General features: G+C 39.1%; 2 protein-coding genes and 1 non-coding gene across 4 annotated transcripts in view; all 3 read left to right on the top strand.

Annotated features, from left to right (window-relative positions):
• Nucleotides 1-14,741, top strand: part of LOC133528489 (exocyst complex component 5) — a 16,118-nt gene extending 1,377 nt beyond the window's left edge. The window contains exons 2-9 of the mRNA XM_061865878.1: nucleotides 748-994; nucleotides 1,637-1,796; nucleotides 4,389-4,532; nucleotides 5,163-5,251; nucleotides 6,838-7,027; nucleotides 9,276-9,432; nucleotides 9,682-9,854; nucleotides 11,990-14,741. Coding sequence (XP_061721862.1) covers nucleotides 748-994; nucleotides 1,637-1,796; nucleotides 4,389-4,532; nucleotides 5,163-5,251; nucleotides 6,838-7,027; nucleotides 9,276-9,432; nucleotides 9,682-9,854; nucleotides 11,990-12,085 — 1,256 coding nt within the window. The 3' untranslated portion in view covers nucleotides 12,086-14,741. The remainder of the gene's footprint in view (nucleotides 1-747; nucleotides 995-1,636; nucleotides 1,797-4,388; nucleotides 4,533-5,162; nucleotides 5,252-6,837; nucleotides 7,028-9,275; nucleotides 9,433-9,681; nucleotides 9,855-11,989) is intronic.
• Trnaa-agc (transfer RNA alanine (anticodon AGC)) lies at nucleotides 10,909-10,981 on the top strand. The gene has a single exon. It is a non-coding gene; the product is annotated as a tRNA-Ala (tRNA).
• Nucleotides 14,742-15,272: 531 nt separating the features above from the next.
• The window catches only part of LOC133528163 (ETS-like protein pointed), a 176,207-nt gene continuing 166,762 nt past the window's right edge, over nucleotides 15,273-24,717 (top strand). For both annotated transcript variants that reach the window (XM_061865416.1, XM_061865417.1), the window contains exon 1: nucleotides 15,273-15,447. The gene's annotated coding sequence lies outside the window, so the exon portion shown is untranslated. The remainder of the gene's footprint in view (nucleotides 15,448-24,717) is intronic.

Consider the following 24,717-nt stretch of genomic DNA (forward strand, 5'->3'; position numbering starts at 1 on the left):
AAGAATACTGAAATACGCAACAAAAACAAAAATAATAGACGCAGCAGTAAAGGCATGTCAATTAAAATGGCGATGGGCTGGGCATACAGCTAGGATTAAGGACGGAAGATGGAGCGAAAGAATATTACACTGGTACCCTAGAGACAGCCGCCGCCCCCCCGGCCGCCCGAGACGCCGCTGGAGAGACGACATCCAGGCCGTGGCCGGCGTCACGTGGACCCGTGCCGCCACCGATCGGGAAATATGGCATAGTATGGAGGAGGCCTATGTCCATAAATGGACATCCAATAGAACTTAAATTGTTATAAATTATTATTTCGCAATATTCAATATTATTTATATAAAAAAAAAAAACCAATAATTACAAAATAATATAATTTAATTAGATTAAGAGAATTAAGGAAAAACGTAAATACTTTTAAATGATTTTAAAATTTATTCGTGCATGTATGTATTTTTTTTTCTATTGGAAATAAAAGGCTTAAATAATACAATAATAATAATAATCATTAAATAGGAGCGCGTGCGGTTTTTCTCAAGTGATACTTTACTTTTTATTTAATCGTATGGAATAGTGTTATAAGTTATAAAAGAAATTAAAGAATTATAAATATAGATTTAGGCCTCTCGTCAGTCTTCAGGAGGTCCATTGGCTTAGCACGTTATGGGCCAATCCTTGTCTCAGCAAACCTCAAAGTAAAGACTAGGTGAACAAAAGCGAACCTGGTGCTTATTATAAATTATAAGGCATTTTTAAACTTTCCAGCACCCAACGAGCTTGCGACGACTTGGTATCGGCTGGTTTCATAACCGACTCGGGCAACAGCTCCCCCGGCTCGCTCCGGCGCTCGGCGCTGGTGCACGGCGCGCTGGCGGGCGCCGCCGCCGGGTACGCCGCGCTCGAGGCGCGCCGCCTGCGCGCGCTGCTGGCCGGCCTGCTGCACGCCTACTACGGCGACAAGGGGCACGTGAAGCGCCAGATACAGGGCACGGGGTGAGTACTAGCGACTGGACTGGATGTCGTTCGATATCCCCCGTCAGGGGGGTATGAGGGCCGCTTCCGCCTTCCGGCTGCGGCGGCTGTCGCGGGTCGCTCCCCACCGGACGGTCAATTGACCGTCATTTGGGGGACGGTGTGTGTGGCTGGGTGTGGAGTACTAGCGACCCTGCCATGATTGGCAGGCATTAGCTGGACTCCCTTCGCGCATAGATTTAGATTTATTTATTACACAACATACGATTGCATTACAAATTACATTCATGTCAATTTATATGAATCTATATTGTGATCGTCAAAAATAACTTCTAATAATTACTAAAAATAACATCATAATCCAGATAGCAACAATTATCAAATGGAAATTTTCACCAAGGATCGTCAAGCCGGAATGTATAGAAAATCTATAATAAAATAAAATCAATAAGAAACCAAAATAATGTCAAATATGCAAAAATATCAAATATTCCAATCTTATTAAGGCTCGCAGCCCGTGTTTGTAACTCCATCTAGCTAATATACTGTGTGATTTTTCAACCCTTAGCCATATTTTGCGAGGTGACTTTAAATCATTTAAAAAATAAACTGACATCTCGCATTGATTGAAATAACCATTTTAAAAATCCAAATAATCCCCAGGTTCCAAGAACTTCGTCGCGATTTGCAAGCCGTGATCGGGACCCGAGCGAACATCAACATCGCTCAGATCGAGAACTACGGCGGCGAGACGTTCCTGAGCGAGTCGCTCGTCAGCAGGATGCTGGGCGAGGCGAAGACATCCTTCACTAGGTGCAAGACTGTAAGTTATTGTGATCGGGACCCCAGTGAACATCAACATCCCTCAGATCGCGAACTACGGCGGCTAGACGTTCCTGAGCGAGTCGCTCGTCAGCAGGATGCTGGGCGACGCGAAGACATCCTTCACTAGGTGCAAGACTGTAAGTTATTGTGATTGGGACCCCAGTGAACATCAGCATCGCTCAGATCGAGAACTACGGCGGCGAGACGTTCCTGAGCGAGTCGCTCATCAGCAGGATGCTGGGCGATGCGAAGACATCCTTCACTAGGTGCAAGACTGTAAGTTATTGTAATCGGGACCCCAGTGAACATCAACATCCCTCAGATCGCGAACTACGGCGGCTAGACGTTCCTGAGCGAGTAGCTCGTCAGCAGGATGCTGGGCGACGCGAAGACATCCTTCACTAGGTGCAAGACTGTAAGTTATTGTGATTGGGACCCCAGTGAACATCAACATCGCTCAGATCGAGAACTACGGCGGCGAGACGTTCCTGAGCGAGTCGCTCATCAGCAGGATGCTGGGCGAGGCGAAGACATCCTTCACTAGGTGCAAGACTGTAAGTTATTGTGATCGAGACCCCAGTGAACATCAACATCGCTCAGATCGAGAGCTACGGCGGTGAGACGTTCCTGAGCGAGTCGCTCGTCAGCAGGATGCTGGGCGAGGCGAAGACATCCTTCACTAGGTGCAAGACTAAGTTATTGTGATCGGGACCCCAGTGAACATCAACATCTCTCAGATCGAGAACTACGGCGGCGAGTCGCTCGTCAGCAGGATGCTGGGCGAGGCGAAGACATCCTTCACCAGGTGCAAGACTGTAAGTTATTGTGATCGGGACCCCAGTGAACATCAACATCGCTCAGATCGAGAACTACGGCGGCGAGACGTTCCTGAGCCAGTCGTTCGTCAGCAGTATGCTGGGCGAGGCGAAGACGTCCTTCACTAGGTGTAAGACTGTAAGTTATTGTGATCGGGACCCGAGTGAACATCAACATCGCTCAGATCGCGAACTACGGCGGCGGGACGTTCCTGAGCGAGTCACTCGTCAGCAGGATGCTGGGCAAGATGAAGACGTCCTTCACTAGGTGCAAGACTGTAAGTTATTGTGATCGGGACCCGAGCGAACATCAACATCGCTCAGATCGAGAACTACGGCGGCGAGACGTTCCTGAGCCAGTCGTTCGTCAGCAGTATGCTGGGCGAGGCGAAGACGTCCTTCACTAGGTGTAAGACTGTAAGTTATTGTGATCGGGACCCGAGTGAACATCAACATCGCTCAGATCGCGAACTACGGCGGCGGGACGTTCCTGAGCGAGTCACTCGTCAGCAGGATGCTGGGCAAGATGAAGACGTCCTTCACTAGGTGCAAGACTGTAAGTTATTGTGATCGGGACCCCAGTGAACATCAACATCCCTCAGATCGCGAACTACGGCGGCTAGACGTTCCTGAGCGAGTAGCTCGTCAGCAGGATGCTGGGCGACGCGAAGACATCCTTCACTAGGTGCAAGACTGTAAGTTATTGTGATTGGGACCCCAGTGAACATCAACATCGCTCAGATCGAGAACTACGGCGGCGAGACGTTCCTGAGCGAGTCGCTCATCAGCAGGATGCTGGGCGAGGCGAAGACATCCTTCACTAGGTGCAAGACTGTAAGTTATTGTGATCGAGACCCCAGTGAACATCAACATCGCTCAGATCGAGAGCTACGGCGGTGAGACGTTCCTGAGCGAGTCGCTCGTCAGCAGGATGCTGGGCGAGGCGAAGACATCCTTCACTAGGTGCAAGACTAAGTTATTGTGATCGGGACCCCAGTGAACATCAACATCTCTCAGATCGAGAACTACGGCGGCGAGTCGCTCGTCAGCAGGATGCTGGGCGAGGCGAAGACATCCTTCACCAGGTGCAAGACTGTAAGTTATTGTGATCGGGTCCCCAGTGAACATCAACATCGCTCAGATCGAGAACTACGGCGGCGAGACGTTCCTGAGCCAGTCGTTCGTCAGCAGTATGCTGGGCGAGGCGAAGACGTCCTTCACTAGGTGTAAGACTGTAAGTTATTGTGATCGGGACCCGAGTGAACATCAACATCGCTCAGATCGCGAACTACGGCGGCGGGACGTTCCTGAGCGAGTCACTCGTCAGCAGGATGCTGGGCAAGATGAAGACGTCCTTCACTAGGTGCAAGACTGTAAGTTATTGTGATCGGGACCCGAGCGAACATCAACATCGGTCAGATCGATTACTACGGCGGCGAGACGTTCCCGAGCGAGTAAGACTTTAAATAATTTATTTTATTCTAAGATTAATTATAATATAAGAAGCATTGAGTAACCCTGTGTATATGGTGATTCTCAATAAATCAACCAACAATAAATGCCTATAGAGAGAGAATGTAGTTTTTTTTACAATAGGATAATGGGACTTACATTAGCACCTTATCAATTTCTATTTTACAAAGTATTAAAGAAACAATTTTGCTCTAATTACATTTTCCAAATTCAAAACCTCAGAAAAATCCAAACAGACCGACCGACACCGTCGGCATTCACCAATAAGTCAATTGTTCAATAATATTTTATAATCATTCCAGCTATGCACTCCCAATGAGCTGCCTGGCACCACAACGGCTCTCTTAGACGTCCTTATACAACACTTATTGGTCGAGCACGTTGACTACGCGCTAGACCTCGGCCTGCAGTCCATACCCATCGCTGAGAGCAAGTCACCACCACAGGTATATATTCATATATTCTTTCTTCGGACAAATTTAATATAGGGTGCTTTTAATCCCGGTTGAATTCTCAGCACTACCTCGGAGCCCAGTCAAAATTTTCATACTTTTTACCTTCACGAGATCTTCGGCAGCCAAATCGTCGTTTATTAAATGTTATCAGTTCGCACAAATACCTATATGCGTCAAACAATGCACGATAAAATAAAAATAAATGCGTGAATGTCTGGGAACACTCGGTTGGAACGAAGTATATTGTTATTGATAAACGTATTATATTATTGATTAACAAACGAAAAAAAAAACCTTAATCGACTAAATAATAATTATCGAAAATGCTCACAAAATTTCACAAATCTATTTTCGCCGAGTTCTCGTCCGCCAACGGTCCGATAAGGAACTTCGTTTCAAAATAAACAAGAATATTGTTATTTTCTGAAAGATTTGTCTGTAGTGGCATCTTATTGCCTCGAAAAACGAATGGCGATATATTTTCAAAGACCTGGTCGATGCCTTATTAGTTTAACATGAGATCCCAGTTTAGACAGGAAAGATATTGAGCGTGCTTGTAAATCTTGCGTTGAGTGCAAGTACACTACAAATCCTGATACTTATAGTTATTTTATTTTACAGATTTACTTCTTTGACACGGTGAAGGAATGTAACAAAATAGTAAAAATGTTTGAAGAACATTTTCAAGAATCCGTGCTTCCTTGTATGAGGTATGAACCGTATTGACTAGATATTATAAGATATAAATTTATGTTTTTCATTATCGCATTTTTAGTTACCTAGATCAAATTTATTCCTTTGTTACTAAATAAAACACGATTTCCAGAGTTTCTCCTCACAAGCGGTACGTGTGTGTTAATAATTACAACAGTTCTCTGTATTAACATTCAGAGTCACACAAACTCGCCAAAACGCCGCTCCCATAAAATCGAACATACTCTCTTCTTTTAAAATTACATGAAACTTGGTATGAACATTTACGTAAGCTATAGGTACCTACTTATGTGTCTGGTACTCAGTGTTGGCTGAACGTTAATTAGAATTGAAAATATTGGAATTTGACCATTCTAAATTGAACCGTAAACTGTAACCGTCCGCTACGGTTTACGGTTTAATTTGTAGGTAATAGTTAATTTTCAATATGTTCAATTCTAATTAACTTTCGGCCAACATTGCTGGTGCTACGGTACTAGTTTTCGGTGCTAGAAATTGCTTCCAATACAAAGTAATTAGTTTCTTGACATGATCATTTAAGTGACTATATCTGGGAGACCGACCGAATTGTATGGCGGCGGCTAGATTCGGGCTTGTGACTCTTAATAAGTTAAATAACCTTTTTTCTTGCGTTTTCTTTTTTTAAATCCGATTTGTGTTTTCTCGCTATAGTCCTAGGCTTCAGGCCCCTACCGCCAAATCTGTATTTTGAAATTTATCTATGTCATATCTGCCTCTCGATTGCTGAAACATCGATAGATTAGGAGACTAACGAATTCACAAATACTGATTTCGCAGTTTCGCGCCAATCTCATTTACCACACCTAGCTTTATCTCACTAAATCTGACAAAAGTTTTTTTTTTATTCACGACTTAATAGTAATTCTTACTAGATGTAGGTGATTTAATACAACATTTAAACTACCATAAAAGCTGTGTGTGTGGCAAGCCTTAAAAGCTGTGCAAAAGGAATATGTAAGATATTATCAGACATAGAAGTTTTTGTGGCAAACAGGAGTGCTTGAGAAAATGACACATCGACAAATAATAACATCGATAAGTCAGTCATAGATTAATAAATGAAAGATGTAAATTCTACTTGCTGTAATTTACCGGGAAATTTCAAGAATACAAATCAATTACAATTCCATAAGTTCTTTATTATATGTATTAAGTATTTAAAAATAAAAACGTTAACTGTAGAATACATCAGTCTCATAAAATAAGAAAACTACCAATGGGTATATCAAAGATATTTAAAAATATATATATTTAATATTTACAAAAAAAAAGAAGATATCGAACGTGTTGTGTATTTCGCGGTAGCGATCTTTTTATACAATGTTAAAAATATCTTTAATGCTAAGGTAACATCGATTATGGACATTTCGATATTTGATTTTGTCAATCACTTTATTTTGCTACAAAAACTTCTATGTCTGGATATTATAGTTGCTGTTGCTACTACTTAAAACAGTTTCGTAAGGTGCTATGCGTGTTTTAGAGTGAAGTGTGATATTCCGAGTGCGACAAAAATACTGCCCTAAGATATTTTGTCATAACTTAATTTTGTAATTTTCAGTTCCACGGCCAAACAAACCGAATGTGTGAACAAGAAGACCACTATAATGGAACAGTTAGAAGCCAAACTGGACGCTGGGCTCGAGCGAGCTATATCGGCTATCGTTGGCTGGGTGAAGCTACATCTTCAGACCGAACAGAAGAAATCGGACTTCAAGCCCGAGGGGGACGTCGATACCCTGGCGTCGCCTGTAAGTGTAGCATCCATCTTTGTTTTATTTTCACTTGACGCTCGAGCGAGCTATATCGGCCATCGTGGGTTGGGAGACGCTACATCTTCAGACCGAACAGAAGAAATCCGGCTTCCATCAAAACGTAGCCGGTATATTATCAAAAAGAGATGAAATAGCAATAGTTATAGAAGAACTCAAAGGCAAGGGCTATGTCCCGACAATTTTATGCTTTTCAGAGACGTTCTTACTATCCGGCTCTGAGACAAACCTCTATTTCAAAAACTATGAGCTCGCCTCGTTTTTCTCAAGAAAAAGCAAATAACGTGGAGGAGTTACCATATTAGTTTAAAAAAACACAAATTATAAGGAACTCCTAGCCATTAAAAAGTTTGCAATCGAGAAATAATTTGAATGCTGTGGAACGGAAACTGTTAATACTAATGTTATTGTAGTATGTCTATACAGAACTCCTGATAGCAGCGTTATTAAGTTTCTAGAACACTTAGATCAGCTTTTAAGATTTCTATGATTGAAAAATAATAAAAAGATTGTCGTATGTGGAGACCTTAATATTAATATTTTAGATGAAAATAAAATTACTACAGATTATTTAAATTTACTCTACAATTATAATATGTACAGTCATATTAATACACCTACACGCCGTGATAACTGTATTGACCATATTTTTAGCAATATTAAAAATGCTAAGGGTGAAACCCATGCGCTCGGCCTATCCCACCACGATACAGCCCAAACAGTGATATTTAAAAGCAAAATTCAACCCCTTAAATGTGCTAAATACGTTACTAAAAGGAAATATATACGTTACTAAAAATTTAAAGAATGCATCTACAGGCTATCTTTTTCATAAATATACGAAGAAGAATTTTTAGAAAATGAATTTCAACAATTTCACGATATCTTAATACTATTTCATGATCTTTCTTTTCCCATCATTAAAGTTAAGACCACAAATAAAGATAGGAAAAACCACTGGCTTACAAAATCTTTAAAAAAATGCTGTACTATAAAACGAAAACTCAACTAACAGTATTGTAAAGAAAATAATATAATCACAAAAACTAAATTCACTACCTATTCACGTATTTTGAGAAAATGTTTATCGAATTCTCAAAAAAACTACAACTGGAATTACATTGAATCTTCGAACAACAAATGCCGAGGAGCTTGGAATGTTGTCAAAAACACATTCAACCAATCAGCTATCAAAGAAATTGATCACATAACAAGCAGATCTAAAGTAGAACTACACGCCCCACAAGACATAGCAGAAGAATTTAACAACTACATTATAGATATTAGTATAAACCAACTACCAAGAAAACTGCAACTGCCCCTAAAATTATAAAATCTATACAGAACACTATATTTTTATCCCCAACTATTCCCCAAGAAATTTATAAAATAATCCTTTCCCTCAGAAATACAGAAGCAGCTGGTTATGATAAATTACCTACTAAAATATTAAAAACATTTTTTTTAAATAAACAATTACCTCTATCAATTCATTTATCTCATCTTATTAATTTGTCATTTGAAAAAGGAACATTCCCGACTAGATTAACGAAATCAATAGTATTTAAAAAAGGGGAGACAAATAATCTTAATAATTATAGACCAATAACACTTATTCCTGTCATATCAAAAATATACGAGAAAGCTTATTACAATAGATTAGACAACTTCTTAACAAAAAACAGCGTTCTACGACAGGAACACAATGGCTTTAGGAAAAATAAATCCACAACATTGGCTTGTTTCGAACTCAACAATCAAATAACAGAATGCATAGATAAAGGTATTCCTGTTGGCGTAATATTTCTCGACATGTCAAAGGCATTTGACACGGTTTGTCATAAACGCCTCCTCCAAAAACTAGAAAAATACGGAATACGTGGACCAGCCTACTCCTGGATTGAAAGCTACCTAAATAATCGAGAGCAATGCACGGAAATCGCAAAAGTAATTAATGATCAGCGTTCTATCTTTCAGTCGTGTTATAAAGTAAATAAGTATGGCGTCCCGCAGGGCAGTATCTTAGGCCCCCTTTTATTTCTTGCTTATATTAACGATTTACCTGATTCAACAAAATAGTTTTATATTATTACTGACAACACGACATTAGTAATATAAATAATTTTGAAAATAAGGTGTCCGGTACCAAAAATTTAAATATTACTTAAAATTTTTGGTATTACGTGTTTTAGAATTTCTTTGTCAACCCATTATTTATTTCTGTCAGGCGTGTCAATCCGTGGTGTCCTACCTAAATAACGTAATGGAGAAGATCCACTCCGGGCTGGAGGGCGAAAATCTGCAAGCCGTGACCTTGGAGCTGGCTATCCGTCTACACCGGGTCATATACGAGCATCTGCAAAACTTCCAGTTCAATTTCTCAGGTAACTAGTGTCAGTCAGAGGAACTCCGTGGTGGAGATCCTCTCGCGAAGCAGCCTAACGAAAAAAGTCTGAGCAACGCTAACTGGCGCGGACGCGTGCGACGGAATTTACCTATAACGGCACCCGCGCCAGCTAACGAACGCTCTAATATATTGTTATGTAGGATATGCGTCGAGCGTGCACGCTCGGAGCTTGCGTTCCGAGGCTCTCGGGTTTGAGATATAGCACTTGTTGTTATTCTTTTAACAGGAGCTATGGTGGCGATCTGCGACGTGAAGGAATATCGGTCCGCAGCGTGCGGTCGAGGCGCGCGCGCCGCGCCGGCGCCCGCGCACGCGCTGTTCGACGCGCTGCACGCGCTCTGCAACCTGCTGCTCGCCAAGCCCGAGAACCTGCACCAGGTGTGCGAGGGGGAGACACTAGTGAGTATACCAGTTATACTGCCAGGAGCTATGGTAGCCATGGTAACGTGCGGTCAAGGCGCCCGCGCACGCGCTGTTCGACGCGCTGCACGCGCTCTGCAACCTGCTGCTCGCCAAGCCCGAGAACCTGCACCAGGTGTGCGAGGGGGAGACACTAGTGAGTATACCAGTTATACTGCCAGGAGCTATGGTAGCCATGGTAACGTGCGGTCGAGGCGCCCGCGCACGCGCTGTTCGACGCGCTGCACGCGCTCTGCAACCTGCTGCTCGCCAAGCCCGAGAACCTGCACCAGGTGTGCGAGGGGGAGACACTAGTGAGTATACCAGTTATACTGCCAGGAGCTATGGTAGCCATGGTAACGTGCGGTCGAGGCGCCCGCGCACGCGCTGTTCGACGCGCTGCACGCGCTCTGCAACCTGCTGCTCGCCAAGCCCGAGAACCTGCACCAGGTGTGCGAGGGGGAGACACTAGTGAGTATACCAGTTATACTGCCAGGAGCTATGGTAGCCATGGTAACGTGCGGTCGAGGCGCCCGCGCACGCGCTGTTCGACGCGCTGCACGCGCTCTGCAACCTGCTGCTCGCCAAGCCCGAGAACCTGCACCAGGTGTGCGAGGGGGAGACACTAGTGAGTATACCAGTTATACTGCCAGGAGCTATGGTAGCCATGGTAACGTGCGGTCAAGGCGCCCGCGCACGCGCTGTTCGACGCGCTGCACGCGCTCTGCAACCTGCTGCTCGCCAAGCCCGAGAACCTGCACCAGGTGTGCGAGGGGGAGACACTAGTGAGTATACCAGTTATACTGCCAGGAGCTATGGTAGCCATGGTAACGTGCGGTCGAGGCGCCCGCGCACGCGCTGTTCGACGCGCTGCACGCGCTCTGCAACCTGCTGCTCGCCAAGCCCGAGAACCTGCACCAGGTGTGCGAGGGGGGAGGTAACGCTGTCGACGAAATAATAAAAAAATTACATATAAAACGTAAATGTTATATTGTTTGAACTAAAATATACAATGTATGGCTTGGAACCACTAATTTCGTCGACTTTGTTAACCGGGGGTGTAGCTCAGATGGTAGAGCGCTCGCTTAGCATGCGAGAGGTACGGGGATCGATACCCCGCACCTCCATGTGCTTTTTGTATTTCTTTTCTTGTTAATCATTTGTGATTTCATTTTTAATGCTAATCATAAAACTATTTAAATTAAATAATAAGTATTAATAAGATGCATGAATTATGATTAGAGAAAATATTTTTATATGACGTAGTTTAAGGACGTACCCGGGTTCAAAGTTTTATTTATTTAGTATTCATATCACGCGGGATGATAAAGATATTATTTTATTATTAAATCGGTCCAAATTTATGGATTTTATGTTGAAAAGTACATCAAGATCAAGCAGAGACAGCAAAATAAATAATGAAGACTATAAAAAGATGCGTTAAAATGTCCCGTGAATTGTGGATAATAACGGCTATAATGAAGGCTGGAGGTTGTCGACCATGTCTTATTCTTTCTTACAGGGGAGTGGGAGGGAGTCTTGATAGTTCTTACGTAAGATCACAAAAATCTACAAGTTAAGATAATACTTTTAAAAGGCGCGTGATTCGCACCAGCGCCGATAAAAAAAAAACTTTAAATTAAAATGAAACTAAAGTAGGTTTTAAATAAAAAATACCACTGCAAGTACAAAATAAACGTTCCCAAAAATGTTCCATTGAAAATCAAAATTTAATCAAACCCAATGTGTATTAATTTTCCCTTAGATTCTTACGTAATAGATATTTAACGGGGAGAGAGGGTCGGCCTTTTCTTATTTTTTCTTAAATAGGGAGGGGGTCAAAATCTGCCAAAAAGCGTCTTAAGCAATAAATGAATGGCGCCTATTAGATGGTGACAAAAGATCTCAAGCAAAAAATAAATGCTCAACGCCATCTAGTGGCGGGTCCACAAATGTTACACAAATGCACTTTCCCGGGTTATCCACAATTAACGGGCCATTTTATAACGCAACTTTTTATGGATATGGTCGGATGTGAAAATTGTGAAACTGCGCGATTTTGCATAGAGTTCGTTTTTTCCTTTGCTTGCTTTGTTATGCGCATATCAGATTTATAGTTGTTTTTTTATTACCAGGCGGAGTTGGATCACTCGATCCTGCTGAACTTCATCCAGCTACGGTCAGACTACAAGAGCCACAAGCTCTCGAGCTTCCTCAAGGGCCTCTCCTAACTTAGCTTACGCTAGTGGGGTAAGATCGGAAACATTCTTTGTTGAAACTTTTAGCCTTGTGTGATGATGATGATTGATGAATGATGGTCCACACTTAGTATTATCGGGTTCTTTAGTATTTTTACATTAATTTTAATTGTGCGTACATGTAATGTAAGTCATATTTTTGTACCTAATACTGCAGACGTGTTCACAAAATTGTATTTCAGTTTGAATAAGTATCTTGGCACATGTAAAATCGACACAGTTGTACAGAGTCCAATATATCAAATTGGTCATTTTATTGCAAACGCTTACATGTTAAAGTCAAAAGTGGTTAAACAAGATTACTACACTAAGTTAAGAAGTATCAGATAAAATTATATTAAGTAACCTTATACCCTATTTCTGGAGATAAGTAAATAATAACATCTGTTAAGTGGTGTTTGAGATTTAACTTAAATCTTTATTCTAAGTAGCCCCTTGATATTGTCGTATATGGCGCTACTGGAAACGATTATATGCATAGAAATAAGAGCGCACTGCCATTTTTTGAGTTCTCAGAGACTTTTTGAGGAAAAAGCAACTGGTATTTTTTTACCATGCTACTGGTATACAAACTACGAGCTTACGATTCGCTTGATTGTATAAGCAGTTACCGTTGCTCATGAACGGAGGAAACCCTAGTACTATTGTGTACGGTGGATAGATGGTGTTGGCGTCGCTAGTTTATTTCTACACCGGAAAATTTTACCCACATCTACTTTTTATCTGCTGGTTATCAGTCTATAGTATATTATTTGTCTCTGCGACAGGTATCATTGCAAGTTAATTGGGTGCAATGACCGCATTTTTATATGTTTGCTACTTTTATTTTACATCAAATAAAAAATTGTCCACCGGTCTTAACCCGTCGAAAGATAATATATGTTACTCATATTATTTACATAATTGTTATAACTTGTTTATAAGTAGATAAGAGTATTAAATTATTATTCTCTAGCAATCGAGCTTTTATTGATACCTTTACCTAACTTTATTAATCAGTATGTAATTAGTTAGGTACAATAATTAAGCCCCTCACTGACGGATCGATAACATACCAAAAGCTATCTTAAAATAACAAGCTAGGTATCTTACGATATCTTACCTTGCGATATTAGCTCGGTATATTGCGATATATTTTGTTATGTTTCGTCGTATTTTCGGTGGTATTTTGGTATCGTTGGCGTGTGTAGTGCTATACTATATCTGTCGGTATCTTACGATATATTAATGTATATTAACGCTCCGACTGTAACGGGCTTTAGACAGTAAGTGGTAAGATGATAGATAACTATTATTTTTGTTACTATTATAAAGGGCAGTCTGTTAAATAGCTTATATAAGTTTTTCGCGCTGTGAAAACATATCTGAATGCTACGCCATATTTTCATATTTAATTTATGTGGAAATGTGACCGTGGCCGGCCAAACGTCCCAGTTTATCGCTTGCCATAAGGGCGCCTTAACAGGTTATTTGTATAAACATACAAGCAAATCTCGTCCTTATGGCAAGCGACAAAGTGGGACGTTTGCCGGCCGCGCTCACAAATTCATTTTTAAATTATTAGTACATTACTGCAGAGGCCGGGACAAAAGTGGTTGCCGGCCGAAGATATATAGACGGATAGGTCTGAGGCGGGCAACCCCATATTTCCCGCCGAGGTATGTATAGTGCTTTTCTCAAACATGCAATGAAATAAACAACAAAAAATCAAAGTTTAATTTTTAAATAAATTATTAGTAAACAAGACAAAACTAGAACTAACGTGTGTATATTACTATTTCGCTATATTTTAACTCGGTTTTAATAGAAAACAGATATTTCATACATTTATATTTATTATCATGTTAATTCAAAAAAATCAAAAAAGTACGAAAGCACGTTTCTGAACGAACCTTTAGAATTTCAATTTGTTACAACCAAAATTAAAATATAACCTCTTCTCAATCTCAATAATCAATCAGAACTCAATAGCAATAGGTACTTGTGGCTAGATATGTAAATAAACTAAACTTATATAATAAGCGTTGTAGTCTAAACTGTCGAGTTACAGTTTAAAATACTAAAACAATGCATTTCGGATTAAAAGATGCTTAGTAAACAAAATATTAAGCATGGAGTACTAGTAGACTTTTTAGTTTCTGCCAGTTCTTTAAAATATGCCAAAAACACGTGTTCTGGGGAACTGCGGGCATTTTTTTTGGTTTTACAATTTATAAAATTGTCATAAGTTACCATATATTTCGCCTTTGATTTTGCCTGCAGCAAGTTCTGTATAGCCAATTCTGCTTCGGCTCTTAATTCAGGTGGGGTGCAATCAATAATCATTTCTTCGTTGGTAGTTTCGTCCGAACTCATATTGAATTATTTATAACAAAACAAGATTACAAACAACAAAATTAAATCCGATAAAACAGAATTACAGCGAAAAATTATCAAGTTTCCCGCCAACCTTTTTTTTCTCTACGGTTAGAGACACGTTTGAGTAGATATTTTTACCGCTACCTAATATTTAGATGAATATTATAATATTTCAATGTGTATATGTATAGTTAAGAAAAAAATTGATAATAATGTGTTATTTGTTATGTTCATGTGAATTTATTATGTAAATAAAACTGTACTAAGTACATACCAAATCGTTTGCTTTTTTAATACGCATAGTGGCAGAATGTCATGATGCCTGTGCCACAAATTTATGTGGAATGGAAATTAAAAAAGAGGACTTTCCCGGCCTAGGCCTGCAAGATTTGTATGAAATTCCATTAATGACCTCTTGTCCTAGCCGCACCTGAAACGTCATACTTCGCAGCCTATTATTAGGAACATAACATCAATATTTCATTGCATGTTTGAGAAAAATATTTTTTTATGGAGCAGAAAATTTATACGTAAACACCAAATGTGATGTAACATCACACATAAAGCGATCGTATTACTATTCTAGTTTCGCAACCTGCTCTCTTCATACGACCTTGTTTCGTATCAAAGTACTTAGAAATTGCGAATATCAAGCATTTGCTCGAACTTGCTTTCGGGCGCGGATAGCGCGTTATCAGCGTATCTGTACGGCATAGCACTACGTCCATTCATAAGTTCTCCCCACCACACAGCTAGACGTTATTTGAATGAATGCGCATGTGTGCGTACCGCCGCGCGCGCACCGCACGTTCGTGTTCTTCAGTGTTCGTCTACAGGCCGGCTGGACAACTGCCGTTTGCGTCGGGCCTGCGCGTTCTTCAATCCAAAATAGTGCTATGCTAACAACTTAAGTGTAAACAACACCAATTCTGTTAACAGTGCCGTGTAAACGCTAATCTGGATATTAAAATTGAGAGGTAAGTTGCGTTGCCGAAAATGTTTATTTTCATTCAGGCCCGCCACCTACGCGCTGCTATGTCGCGATTTGAGCGACGAATTTACATATTATAAGTTCATTCATTGCGTTAGCTTATATATATTAACGTACGAGTGATGTGAATGGGTTATTGCTGTTCAAACACTTGGAACAGAGCTTGATTCATCCTGATAAGGAGTCGAGACAACGGAGCCGTTTACAAGTTTCTATTTCTCGAGTCTACGCCGTCAAAAAGCTTGTCCGCACACTTGTAGAACTTATAGCTTTTAAATACTTGGAAATCGCAACCTGTCCGAAGCTTGTTGTGGTTCTGTGTCGATCGCATTGACGAGTATCTAGGCGAGGCCGGGCCGCGTCCGCTCCATTTCGAGTGGTGTTTTTATATCCCGCTACCTGAGTACAAGGCGCAAGCTGATCCCACTAATGGCAGCCGATAACCAGTATACATTCCTGATAAAGAAAATAAAACAGCTAGGTTCTAGACTACGCGAATACGTGGCTACGTCACCTGATATGCGTACGAGAAGACTTCTCAAATTATCTTGACAGGTAAACTCATAAATTAGGTACTCGTAGGACACGTTTTTTTTGTGCTTATTGGACATGAAATCTTATACCATTTGTTACATAAACCGGGAAGAAAATAGAAATGGCTAATTTGTAATTTTTATAAGGAAAAAAACCCCTTAATCATAAAAGAGCTTTTCAAGTGGTTTAAGATTTCTTTGCGTCAACGTCAAGCAAAATGCCTCGATGACTTAATTTGACCGGATTTGTCTGTTACTCTCAAGATAAGTGGGGACACCAACATCAGCTAGGGATTCATATCCTTATAAATATTTTCTAAAACTTGAACTTCAATTTAAACTGACATTCAGAGTTCAAAGGACTAGAATGACTAGTTCGTCACACATCTATACATTTCACTAGAATCGTTAATGGAACGGTTACGATAAGATACGTTCAGACAATAAATCAAAAACTTAATGATGCTGCATATTACACATACCTACTCGCTATAGATCTGAAAGTAGGTACGATGTGCGATAAAACAACATCTCACGTAAATGGAATTACCTACCTCAGATCTTGAGATGACAATGAAAATAAATTACTTACCATGACGATATCTTCTAGATAGGACCAGAGCAAGTCGATAAGTACCACCGAGAGAGAGATAGCCTACTACTTAGCTATTTAATTTACCTAAAACTGAAAACAAGACCTGAACATCGAGCTTTCCCTAGTAGAGATTAAGATTAACACATAAATTCATACAAACTGCGCACTATCAAGACTTAGATTCAAACTAGATATTGTAACATTTAAGCTAGGGAACGTCACTGAAAAGTTCAAAATAGACTCATAATTCACAAAACATTTTAATATCTACTCTGAGATCATCCAGCATAATTGGATCCTTTAACACAATACGAATATAACCGGTACGAGTGCGATGTCTGGTTACGTATCGTATAGTATATATTATTTGCATTGAGTCTCCCATAGCGATGTTCCTGCTGTGTGTTGTAAAGAATACAGGTGGTGTCATCGTAATCTACTTAATGTTGTCTAAACAATATCAAAGACAAAATGACGTAATGTTATAATTTGATATCTCTAACTAGGTAGATGGACTTATCACTTATCTCACCGTGGATACCTAAGAGATAAAATAATTGTAACAAACAACTAAATTAAGCATACGCATTAGTCACCCTAGTCACGCGACGACATGGCTTCCCACGCTAAATCAAAAATAATGTTAAGAAACTTACGTTATTACTTACATTACTCGCGTAGCTCACGAGATTCTTATACCTACATACGGTATAATTATTTCTCCCATAATGTAGGTAACCCCACAGTTAGTAGTATAGGTCCCAGAGGTAGTCATTACTCATCAATCTTATCATTGAATACGGAACAAATCACCAACTCACTCCCTACTAAAAACATAGTAAGTATAGAACATCAACCATGATTAAATTCTTTTTTATTGTCTTATGAAGAAAGAGATTGATAAATATGTAATCAGAAATACCTTAGACTTTTCTTGATGTTATTGGTGTGGAAACTACCACTGTTATTTAAATACAAAAGATAAAGGAAGATAGCTCCAAAATCGTAGGTAACAATCACTTATAATGTACGTCAGAATTTTAGATATACATTTGCCAATAATGACTAGTTTAATTTACTATGAATGAATCTGATATCAACGTTAAAAGTGATATGAACACTGATAAAATAACATAAAAATAACGAGACCATTTTCCTGTACCTATCTTCTATTTTCTAGGGGCCGTTTCAAAAAGTTCTAACGTCGTAGGTTTTGTGCTGTCTTGTGTACCAAGTGGTGTCATAGGTATCACTGCTTAGCATAAGTTGAGTTTCAAGGCTATAAACTTCTAAACGACATAAGATTTTAAGCATTCATAAAATGCCGAAGATGAAACACAACCAAATGTTGTACTAAAACATGCAAAAATCTGGGCCTGTCGCCTCCTTATGCATGTCAACAGAAAATGGGAGCAAACGTAAAAAATATGCACCTGTCGACAGCTTTACATCTACGGTAAAAACTCAAGTGCGTGTCGGCTGTGGCGTAGTTCTGAATTAATGCAATGTTTAGAAGAATATACATGGCCTCCTTTTGGTAAAGACAATCAAATTTCTGTGGCAGCGGGGTTTTGTATTACAGCCACGCACATGTCGTGTCTGAAGAGACGGCTGGTCGGAATGGTGAACTAACTGATGATTGTTTGTAAAAAAAGGGACCTGGACGACCTGGAAGTTAGGCGGCTAAAGGATTTTCGTATTAATTCGGCCTAAGGCTTCCTATACACGTACATCTCACCTGGTCAACTCCACTGGGCTCACGTCTTCATGACGAAATTTGGACTTTAGTGTATTTCCACTTGCCCCCGCCTCATGTATGGCGGAGTCACGTGTAACAGGGACAAACGGAAATACCTACACCAAAGTTCAAATTTATATGAAACCCTATTCCCATCTACAAATGGGAATAAGTACACCAGAAATTTGACTTTGTGAGCCATACCCGACAATTCCATAATCCGAGAAATCGGGGAAAGAGCCGTCGTAAGCACATTTGTCTTTTTAAGAGCAATTGAGAATAGAACTCTAACGTTCTAGCCATTTTGATATCGGGTGAAGCCTCCACCTTATCTCTTATCTGGCGTGATATCTGATAACGACTAATATTTTCTCTTTTGTTTTGTTTGTAACTTTGCTTTCAACGCTGTTACTTCGTAGCAAATATTTTTTAAGATATAGAAAGACGCTAGGTTGAAGAAGAAGAAGAAGAAAGACATATTTAAGAAGATTGGTGTGGTGTGGTAGGTTATTCCTCGCACCTTGGTACCGAAATAATAGCACTGTGCCGTTTCAGAGGGATTGCTTCTAGCCAACACTGACTGTGAAATGAACTTCCGACTGATATGAAGTTATCTTGAGAGACAATACGTATACAGTACCTACGGTATGGGATTTTTCATAAAGCAATGTTGGCACGTGATTTCAAGTCTAGTAAGTATCCATATTAGTCTCCATAGACTACGGTAACCATATCATTAGGGGCCTATTTCACCACGGTGACAATTGACACCTAATACTGACAATTTCCTGTCCGTTTCTGGGTACATAAGTAACGAACGACGGTATCCAGCATCAATGTTAACTTGTAGAACCAGCAATGTACGATAAATTATCACTGCCAGTTGGCAATTGTCATTATGGTGAAACACAGGTGGGCTATAGGTCTCTCGAGTCAACCTTTAAAGAAACGAAATGAGATCACAGGCACAAAATGTGGCTGCGGCCGGCAAAACGTCCCACTTTGTCGCTTCCCATAAGAACTAGATTTGCATTTAGCTTTGTACAAATAACCGTCCTTATGGCAATTTACAGATGGATTCCTTTTCGCTAAATGTATGCAACTCCTATAACAAGGTGCAGATATCTCTTAACCAAACATTAAACTTTTGTCTGATGCACTGCACTAATCGGCGTAGAAATATTGACATTATGCTTGCGAGTACCTACCGATCGATGTTTACTTTACAAATAACCTGACAGATCACGAGAACAAAACGCACGGCAACGAATAGCACGTATACTTAGTATTACGAAACACATGCAATTCGAAACTATAAATCTGCGCTGTTATTCCCGGCACTACCAAGCACTTCGCCTCAAACCACCAGTAAAAGTTGTGACCTCGTTATTCGTAACTACTATACGTGATTTAGAGAAAACGTTTAGACGATGCGCTGTGTTTACAATAGGAATAACAGCGTTGGCCACGATTACATCTACTTAAATATGAAGGTAATAATACATTTTGGCACGTGAAGTAGAATTTATTGAGATACATTTGGAATAGGTCGGTGCGCGATAAGCAGTTTTCCATAATACCATTGTATTGCGGTTTAGATGAAAAACGCCGTAACTGTATTAACTGCGTTATACTTTGTTTTTCGTTCAAAGTTTCAGACCTATAACAGCCGCATAACACGTGAAGCTTAGAAACGTGAGTTACAGTTGAACAACGGTATGATGCACTAATCTGTACCCCTAGTGTAAATAAATTCGATTTCCAAACGTGACGTACGCGTTTGCGTTTAGTCTCATTTTGTATTGGATTTCGAAAGAGCGCGCCAAGCGGGACGTTTTGGAAACTCAAAATCCTATACAAAATGAGACTTAACGCAAACGCGTTCGTCACGTTATGATGTCGATCAAAGTTACACTAGGGGTACTGTTCAGCTTTTGTTTAACCCTATTGGTAAAAGGTAAACGTTATTCAGTACCAAAGCCCCTATACTAAATTAAACACATTGAATAACTTTCACAAGTATTGCCTAGTACAGGCTTCCCGCAGGAAAATTTAGCGATTTTAGGAAATCAAAGGGCCACAAATGTTGCTTTGATGACAAAGAATACTTCATATAGATATCGTTCGAAATCTTTTCTTGGAACCCCATACGTATTTTCACGTCATTATCTCTGCTGAATCATTAATCGTACCAGTTGGTGACCAAATGTCACGATCTTCAGGTTTTATTCGTTTTTGTGATATATACTTAAATTACTTAATCATTAGTGAAACACCTATTTCATGGACCTGTTTCCTCGACTTCCTCTAGGCTTGAAAGGTAAAATGGTCCGAATATGACCATGGGATGTTTTAAATAAAATCCATTATCCTAACTATAACTGAGACAACTGCAAAGATCAGGTGGAGTTGAGAACGACTGCAACAATGATATTGCATTTTCCTCATACAAATATGAGGAGCTTTTATTAAATTTAGGTACGCTAGTTGGTCCGAAAAGACGGTTCATTGTGCAGAAGGCTGGTAGCACTGTACCAGATCTTGGGGAGAGTCACGCCTAGCAGGGAAGCCAAAAATTAGAAAAAGTACGATGATATCAAAAGAACAGCTGGATCGAAATAGAGAGAGAGAGAGCGCAAAATAGACCAGAATGACAAAAATTTAGGGAGGCCTAAATCTCTAAGATTAAAAAGGGCTAAGAAGACACGAAGAGAGAATTTTCCTAAAACAGTATTTTCTTCAAATCCGATTCTTTAACATCTACGACAACTTTTCTCATTAAGTTTTCCTCAAATATTACCGGCACAGAATTTCATAACGTTACTGAAGAAGACACAGAATATGATATCAGTGTTTATATTAGTAGGTAGGTATGAATGCCCTAAACGTTTTATCAGACATCTATCTGCGCGTTATCACTCAAGGTTGCCGGCTGCGGGCGGGGCATGTTCAATAGATAGAATAATACATTTTTCATTTATCATGCTCTGAAAGTGGGTCGTTGTTGTTCTAAAAAGTGTGCAAAAAATAACACCTTTCTGCTCTAGAACACTGTACTTTCTAAGTATGTTCTTTTTTAACGATAAGCATTTAAAATTTTGGTTTGAAATGATTTGTCGTACAATTTCCATTCTAATAAAAAACTCCTTTATAATAACTATATTTTTACCTAAATTGTTAATTGGAAGTACCCTCAAGAAATACTACTGAAGTTTATACTGAGCCATGTTTTTTTTAATGGACATCTATTTTACTTGCCTTGTATTCGAAATGAAAAGTAGAGTGTTTAACTCGGATGAAAGGCACCATTTCAATTTCGAACTACACACAAACTACCTCAACTGAAATGAATGGCTTTCAGCCCTTGGTTAATAATCTACTTTTAATGTTATGATTTTTTATACAGTCCATTTCAAGATCTACTAAAAAAATATTTCATGATGGTATACTACTCCACCGTTAAAAAGTTTCTAAAGTGGATTCTCTTCAGGAAAAGTATCTTGCATTTGGCTAGCCTACGACTTCGGTAAAAATTGTTATAAAATTAGATTGAGATAGAGCAATTTAAATTTTGGTTGTAAATGGATTTGTTGTACAGTTTCAATCCTGATAATTGCACCTATTTCAAAAATAATGTCATTTTTACCTAAATTGATAATTAAAAGTACCCTCAAGAAATACTACTGAAGTGTATTATTAGCCGTGTTTTCTTAAGAGGAATTCCTAGTAGCGATTTTTCCATACAAACGCTCTCGACTGATTCCTCCCTGGATTTTTAAGCTAGAGCAGTGATTTTTTCAAATAAGATCAATATCATCAATATCTGTGCCGCTATGTTTTGCTTTTTTGGATTATTTTATTTTGAAGAAAGATACAGCGCCTCGAAAATCGCAAAAACGACTAAATTGAATTTGCTGTAAAAAAAGGCACAGTATACAAATATGACAAAAAAATATCAAAAAAATCAAAACATAGCGGCATAGATTATTTCTTCCTCTTGCAGTTTCCAAAATTTCATAAAGATTGATTGCGTTTTGGAGGAGGAAACAGTCGAGAGCGAAACCTCGATTTTTGAGTTTTTTGCGTGTCAATTTCAGTCCAAGCTGCAGTTGTTCTTATCGCATGAATTGGAGGCGGAGACAGTTTCTAAATATACGTACACAGAAGGAATAGTGAGTGAGTGAGAGGGCATAACATGTTAATGGTTAAAATGAGAAAAAAATACACCAACAAGCAACAGTCGATCGCCGTAATATAACCAAAATACCACGTAGTTCTAAGAAAAGGGTGCCATGTATTTTCATTATGTACCATGGTTTCGCAATAAATATTTATATTCTATTCTATTCTAAAATGTACCCGTAATGGCCTGTCACTTCAAACCGTTTTTTTGTATTTTTTTTACATTGCAGGTCATGTAGTGCTTATGTTTAGTAATGTTTACTATTAAAGGCCTGTAAATAAAGCTAAGTAGGATAATAGGTATTTTGATTAAAATATCATAAATACCCATTAACAATTTCATTGTCTTGCATTGCTCACACTTGTGCGTCACAAGTAAACCACTAGATAGCAAATTTACATTACGGGTAGCCGATATCAAAATAAGGGTCATTTTGAAACGTTCAACGATTTCGGTATGTTGGAATAATACCGGATGTGGGTGAAGAACGTAGCAAATTCATTTCTCCCTAATTTAGCTTTATTTTTTAATGTTGGCAACATTGTGTAAGACGCCATTTCATTGCCCCGACTGCCCCCGCGTGCTATGCAACAACAACATGCGCAATCAAATAGAGCAAGGTAAATTTCGTGTATCCGATCTTCGCCCTGTAATTTATTTTGTGTATTGTGATGAAATTGTGTTAATGTATAATTTCGTTTTAGATGTTTATTTATAAAACAATCCAATCAAAAACAGACCTAGGATTGCTGTAGACCGATATCCGATTTTGACCCTTCCAGGTAAAGCTCGGAAAGAAACAATACGATCTTTACCCATTTAAAAACAGCAGTGATTTTCAAACTTTAAATTTTCTTCAATTTACCTACTTACCTACTTAGTTATCACATTTATTGTTTTCTTGATCACACTTTCGTACCGTTATTATTATCCACTACCAACGCGACGTCTATTTTGTATGTATAAGTATGTACACCTACTTATTGACAATGTAATCTTTTTAATTTCCGCTACCCAAAGGTTGCCTGGAGATTGCTTTTTAGCGATTAGACCGCATGTTGTTTACCTGTGCTTATGTTTCTGTTTTCTTTTGTATTGTTTTCTATTATTGAGGTGTGTAATAAAGAATATTTGTATTGTATAGGGATGATTATACATGTTGAATTTTATAACAAAATCTAGTAAAATCGATAGCAAATAAGCAATTTTTCGCAATAAAATTAATATTTCAATACTATATATAAATGAATAAAAATACAGGACCTAAAAATTTCAAAATTTAAATTTTGTTTTCAACTTTCAAAAAGGAATTAAATAATAGTAACATACGATCAGGGGGGGGGGACACTTAGAAATGTAGTAAACATTAGTAAAGATGGCGGCGACTTCTATTAATGGGATCCGATAACATACTTTTGCGTAAAGCTGACTTCCGGTTATGCAAACTACATCACCAGATATCACTATTTTTTATTTATTAGCCTATTTGTGTGTCCCACTGTTGGGCAAAGGCCTCCCCTCTAGATATCACTAAAAGATTGATAAAATTTAAAGACATGAATACAACATTAAGAAGGTTGCATATACCTCGTATGTCAAGAGTAATGTTGTTACCTAGCAACTGTTGTTTACTGTCAAAAAAATTTAAACAGATATGATTGATTCAAATAGAGAAATTATAATCCCAATAGTTCCAACGTTACAAAACCTGGAGGTTTAAAAAATTTACAGTGTCCAAGACAATGCAGAGAGGTTTATATATTTTCGAAGATGAGAAGAAAATACCATCATCATCATCATCAGACGAAAACAAGCGGTGATTATTTTAATTTTGTTTACGACAAACATATCCGTTGAAACTCTGAAAGGTTTGTGCAATTTGATTCTCGAAGTAAGACGAGATAGAGTGCATCTATGGAAGTACGTGTGTAGACAAGACATACACCCTATGCCTGAAATTCATTAGTACAAGAAGAAACCGAATAACGACATCATTACTCATGTGTTTATTTTAAAGAATATCTGGATCAAATTGTTTACGGAGCTAGAGAGCGAGACGAAATTACCAGGAATTATCCTAATATACACTATACCTGTCCTTACTTTACCTTCGGAATATCTTGAATTTACGTCCAGTTGGATATTAAGGTCGAAAAAGAAACGCTCAGTTGAGAACCAGGCAAGTCATTTATGAGCACATGAAATAG

This window comes from Cydia pomonella, chromosome 19 (genome assembly GCF_033807575.1).
Source record: "Cydia pomonella isolate Wapato2018A chromosome 19, ilCydPomo1, whole genome shotgun sequence".
Taxonomy (NCBI): Eukaryota; Metazoa; Arthropoda; class Insecta; order Lepidoptera; family Tortricidae; genus Cydia; species Cydia pomonella.